At 34.3% G+C, this 5,970-nt stretch overlaps 1 protein-coding gene across 1 annotated transcript; it reads right to left on the reverse strand.

The window, feature by feature from the left end:
• Positions 1-2,725: 2,725 nt before the first annotated feature.
• Positions 2,726-4,929, reverse strand: LOC141639631 (scarecrow-like protein 30). Its single transcript, XM_074448703.1, has one exon. It carries the CDS (start codon positions 4,918-4,920, stop codon positions 2,869-2,871), a length of 2,052 nt encoding a protein of 683 aa, XP_074304804.1. The 5' UTR covers positions 4,921-4,929; the 3' UTR covers positions 2,726-2,868.
• Between the last annotated feature and the right edge of the window lie 1,041 nt (positions 4,930-5,970).

Here is a 5,970-nt window from a genome sequence, read left to right on the forward strand (position 1 = left end):
TCTCGGCCGGCTAGTTGCCGAGCCGAGACCCAAGTGGCAGGCCGACAGGCTCTGTCGGTTAGGCTGTTTTTCCTTTGACTTGTTGTCTTTTGGCTTTGACCTTGGTCAATATGTTGACTCGGTCAGCGGGTGCAGAATATGCCCCATCAATTTTCAATAAATTATTTTAACCCAACTTCATATATAGAATAATATTGTTCAAAATAATATAATTCATATTATTATAATTGATGAAAAATAATTTTATAATTCATATATAAGCTTTAATATTTTTACTTATAAATAAAAATAAAATATTTTTTCTCAAATTAATTCTTTTAGGTTTAACTCCAATATTTTAAAATAAAATACATACAATTTTAATTAAAACTAATAAGTGATAATTAATTAGGCATGATCAACGTTTTATAAATAAATTTGTGACTGATCAAATATCATATTAATTAAAATAAAAGTTTCTTGTGGTAACTAAATGTACATTTCTTTTATACTCTTCGTTATTCATGGCAACTCCTTTCTTGCTCCTGTTTACCCATCTTTTTTGCATATAATGGGATTTGAGCTCATTTTTCATAAGAATCATCCTAAGATACGATGATAAATGATAGAACGTTTATAGCAAGATTACGTTGAATCAATGACAGAATGAATGTTTAGACCAAGCCTTCATAGACAATCAGAGGTATTCAAAATAAAGGTAATCAACGGTTTTCAACTTTCTCCCTTTACAGGCACATCAGGACCCGCTAAACTCGGGTCTCGGGTGGTCCTACTCGGGTTGTTGGGAGAGACATATTCATCTCGAGAACTGGGTAATTGACTTGTTACCATTACCCGTTTCTCCGTGTTGAAATTTTGTCACCAAAACTCAAATCTTGGCCTCATCGCTGTGCTAGATGTATAAACTATCGCAACTTTGACGTTGATTTCCACTTGCGTTAACAGCAAACCCGATTCCTTCTTCAGTAACAATATTTATCGTTGTGCTTCTGAAGTAGGAGTACAGTATCGATTGTTTTTTGTTATGCAATTCTAGAAGTGGCTAAATAAAGTTAACAATGATGAGTAGATGAAGCACTAACGAAGTGAGATTATAATTAAATAACTGATTTTAGTTTGACATTTATGCAAATCTATCAAAAAAAAAATGAAGAAGAGGTTAATAGGGAGTAAAATAAAGCTAATGACTTAATTGTAAAATGTTGTGTGAGATGAAAGAAGAGATTTATATTGTGAGAGATGAAAGAAGAGATTGAACAAAATTTATGAAGTGCATGCATCAACGCATAAGTGTAAAATGTTGCTTCGAAAGTTGTATTATCTCGTTTATTAGTTTAGTTTGTAATAATTGTAATGGCTACATTCAGTGTTTATAAATCTTGGGAATATGAGAAAACTTTTGTTTCATACTATAGTCATTTGAAGGAAATTTTCTTAGTTATATGCATGGTTACACCCGTAAAATTAAAAATGGTGTTACATTACATTGAACATAGGTGGTCAATATAGTATGTTTATGCATCTATAATAATTACACAAAAACTTTAATCATCGACATGAGTTACGGAGTATTAGTTTTGTCTACTCTTATATTACTGATTTTGTGAGTATTAGTGTGAAAAGGTAGATTATATGAACAAATACTCCAAAGTAATTATAAATACTCAATTTTGTAGTAATAATTCTACATGCCATACGTATCAAATCCACACTTTCCCCAACTTTATCACTAAATGTAACGAAAATTATATTCAATTGAAAGCATTTTTCACAATCATCGTAATGATTTATATTTTATATTTTTTTATAAAATATTTTTTATATAAAATTAGAAAAAAACTGACCATAATTATTAAATATAGTTTATAAATACTACATAATATTTATTAAGCCATAGTTAATACTTTGCTGAGATATAGGCAATATTTATTATGTTCATATTTAAGGATTTGTCGTATTTAATGCTTGTAATTAAGGCTGAAACGCCACGTGGCGCATCCACAACGTTTCAACCCAGTTTTATATATATATATAAGATCTGACGGCTGAAAGCTACAATAATGCTCAAATTTTTATTTGAAAGTGATAATAATGCACAATTTTTTATTTGAAGTGACAATAATTGCTCAATTTTTTAATTGTAAGTGATAATAATGCTCAATTTTATTAAGAATTGGTAGTTTGCATGTTGTAATTGTAGGACCTCTTGGACCTTCCTCAGATTCAGAATTGATTAATTTTTCAATCTGGTTAAAGAAAAAGGAATTGACAAGTATTTAATGTTATGTTTTTCACGAGTTAACGGTTTAGTAGTGTGTCCGTTTCATACAAGACTCACCGATAATAGTATCCTAGTCGTAGGCAAGGTCATGTTGCCAAAAAATGTGAATTCAATAAAATATCAAGAATATCAAAATTTATCGTAATTGCAATTGCCTTTGGTAAAGAAATTAAATTAAAGCTATGTTACCTCGAGTCCTCGACTCATCATATGTTCGGTATGATGTAGTGTGTCAGTGACAGACCCGTGTACATTCCACGACCTTATATTCCGTACAAATAATTCTATTCAGCAAAATCGAAGAAATAAAATGAATTTGAACATCGGAGATTCAAAATGCAAATTCGATCATGTATGTTTAGTTTCTAATCATGTTAATTACATTAAAAAAAAAAAAAAAACTCATTTATTTAAGAACATATGAAAAACTTAATTGACCTCAATTTTCTCCTCTTCATGATTCCTTTCCTTTCTAATGAATTAACTCTAAAGAAGTGGAATACATCAAACTCTAATTTTATTTCTAATATAACCAAAGTAGCGGCTGCAAGTTCCCGCGTCATCCAAAAAAAAAAAAATTAGACTTCTTAAGTAGGTTTCCAACAAGAAATTGCATACAAAATCCTGCCTTTCCATCCTTGAACAACCCAATGACCATCTTCATCATAGCTAAACTCATCCCTAAAACTCCTCTTAACCATAGCTCTAGCCCGCCGTAACAAGTCCCGGTCCAACGGAACTTGCTCGAACCCTGCCCGTTGGGTCCGAACCGTCCACTGCTTATAAGTTTCATGCCTTTCAACCCTCTCAACACCTTCACATGCTATGACATTTAAGGCTTGGTTACCATATAGCTTGCTTTCGAGTAGCATTCTCTCGTTGTCTTCTCGACTCATAGTAGACTCAAACACATCAAACAAAGCCGAGTAATGAAACATGACTTCCTTGAACCGGTTTAAAAAGAAGGGAACACTCGATGTGCTGTTCACCACACCGTGCATGAACATATCAGGATTAATTTTTCTAACCAGCCTTAGGAATGCATCCCTAGGGCTACTGTCGTCGATACTCTCATCAAAGAGATTGTGAGACCGGTACAAGCAGTTCACGACTAATGGCTCGTTTTGGTTGATTTTAAGATCCTCGAGTTTAATCATTTCCCATGGTTGCGCTATCCCATTGTACTCGAAAGGAACATTGTACTTCTCACAGTACTTAGCTAAACACCTTCCGGTTTCTTCAATCCTGTCTGCAGGACGAAACCCACTTAACGGGAAATCAATTCCAGTGACACGAATCTTTGGAGGACCGTTAGGCCGCTTAGAGAGATTCTGAATAATGCACGGCCATTGCAGACCGTAGTAAATCCCAAAGTCGATGATATGAATACTTGACGATTCCATAGCTAGGCTAGCAATCGTCTTATTAGTCGTGTAATACGACATTATCTTATAAGGAACAGATCCAACAAACGCCCTGTTCGCTTTTAAAACCTCACAAGGCGGAATATTCTCGTTTGCACGAGTTATTTCCGACCCTTTCCCTTCTAATCTAGCTTCTAACCCATTAGCAAGGTAATGTGCAACTCTCTGCAGAAAATCCCCATACGGAGAGGAATTCTGTCGAATTTGCTTCAGCAAATCGTAAGCACCAGTCAAGTCCACTCGCGCTACACATTGTGCACAGCGCGTTAACAATGATCTCAAATCCGCTACTTGCCCTTTACCTTTACCACCTCTTTTCTTAACCACTCGCGCTACACATTCTGTCGACTTACTCTTACCACAAAGCGCAGCCGGCTTACTCCGTCCCTCAGGACATAACAGTACATCACCATACTGCTCAATTTTCTCACACCAGTCACTAGACGCTGCAGACTGCTTACTAACCCTCCCATCATCATGATCTCCTTCATTATTTTCATTATTTTCCCTCGCTCTCGTCTTCCCAGTCTTGTCTCCCTCCCCAATATCCTGATGCCCGATGAAATTCGGGCAGTCGGGTTGCAAAAACCCGAATTCAGGAACTGAATTTTGCAAAAGGGTATTTGAATACACATTCATATCACCCTGTAACCCATTTTGCAGTAAACCAGACTCAAAATTCCAACTGTCATTTGGGCAAAACCCGAAAGACGGTTCGACATTAATGACATTGGTTGGGACTACACAACTTCCAGTATTATAATTTTCATCAACAAATGTCAACCCAGGATCATTAACATCATTAACAGCATTATTTTGATAAATTATACTGTCAGTAGCATTAAAATTAACATTATAAGAAGAAATTGCAGGAAGCTCACCAAGAACAAGAGCAGCATCTAAAGATTTATTATAAGAAACTTGTGCAGTCATATAATCGTGAAGAGTAACACCAGGTCTATCTTCTGAATCATTTTCTCTAAGAAGATTTGTTATGTAATTAAAACATGTATCAGGAATTTCAGGAACTTCAGTAAGATTAATAGCATCATAATTATTTTCTGCAGGGTTTATTAACTGATATGGAACTATATGACAGCATTCATCAAAAGATTGTTGTTGTTGTTGTTGTTGAAATGATGAAAAGTTTGTAAATTGATTGCAGTATGTAAATGGGTCATTGTTTTGTTGATCATTTGCAAAATTTGTATACATTTCAGGGTTATTTCCATACAAATTCATTGTAAAAATGATGGGAAAATGAAGAAAAAACAGGAGGAAATTAATGAGATGTGTTTTGTTTAGTTTTTTCTTATTTTGGTATGGGAATTATAGGTTTATGATGATGAAAAAAAGGAATAAAAAAAGTTGGGAAATGATGGGGAGAAAGTGAAAGATTTAAACTTTGGTATAGAATGATAATATGATGGACCTTTGGGAATCATATGAGAGTGTCATAGGGATGGAATAAATAAGAGATTGAATTATTAAAGTATGAGCAATGTTTTTTTTTTTTTTTTTTTTTTTTTTTTTTTTTTATTACGAGGGGTTTAATTTCCTGGCCACGCACATTTAATACCCGCAAAACCACGTCTGGGTAAGACATCCCTTAGAATGACAGGTAACCGCAACACTCTCGTGTAGGGAGTCGAACCCGGGACCTCTCAATTCGTTGCCAATTTGCAACGCTTTGAGGCACTCCCGCACTCCACTACACTCAAGCCACTTTGGTTAATGTTAAGTACGTTCTCTTTTGTGTTTTTTTATCTGAGCAATGTTAAGTACGTTCTCTTTTGTGGTTTTTTGATCTTTTTCTATTACAACTCGATGAAATAATGTATATGTCAGCCAGTTTAGCTGATAAAGTTATGATATGGGTATTCATGACTCAAGTTTATATCCCGTGAAATAGTATATTGTAGCCATTTATAGTAGGTCATGTTCTTTCCAGCATAATTTCAGTTCAGTTCAGTTTTGCTTAGTTCAATTCAGCTTAGCTTATTCAACTCTATTCATCTCATCAAATTTCAATTCAGTTCAGCTCCATTTTGTTCACTTCAACTCATTTCAGTTCAATTCAACTCACTTTAAGTTGAATTAAGTTTAATTCCATTCAGCTTACTTAAACAAAGTGTTATGGGGATATGTATTATATTTGTCTGTGAGAGGAGAAGGTTGAAGATAAGACCCGAAAGAGAATTTGTAAAAGATCATTCATTTTGTGTATTAAAATAAAGATCGGATGTTTAGACAGGTGGAAAGATC

Source organism: Silene latifolia, unplaced genomic scaffold (assembly GCF_048544455.1).
Source record: "Silene latifolia isolate original U9 population unplaced genomic scaffold, ASM4854445v1 scaffold_487, whole genome shotgun sequence".
NCBI classification, from domain to species: Eukaryota; Viridiplantae; Streptophyta; class Magnoliopsida; order Caryophyllales; family Caryophyllaceae; genus Silene; species Silene latifolia.

Excerpts from the sequence above, each read along its gene's own strand:
- LOC141639631 (XM_074448703.1), bottom strand. The coding sequence starts at position 4,920 with ATGTATACAAATTTTGCAAATGATCAACAAAACAATGACCCATTTACA.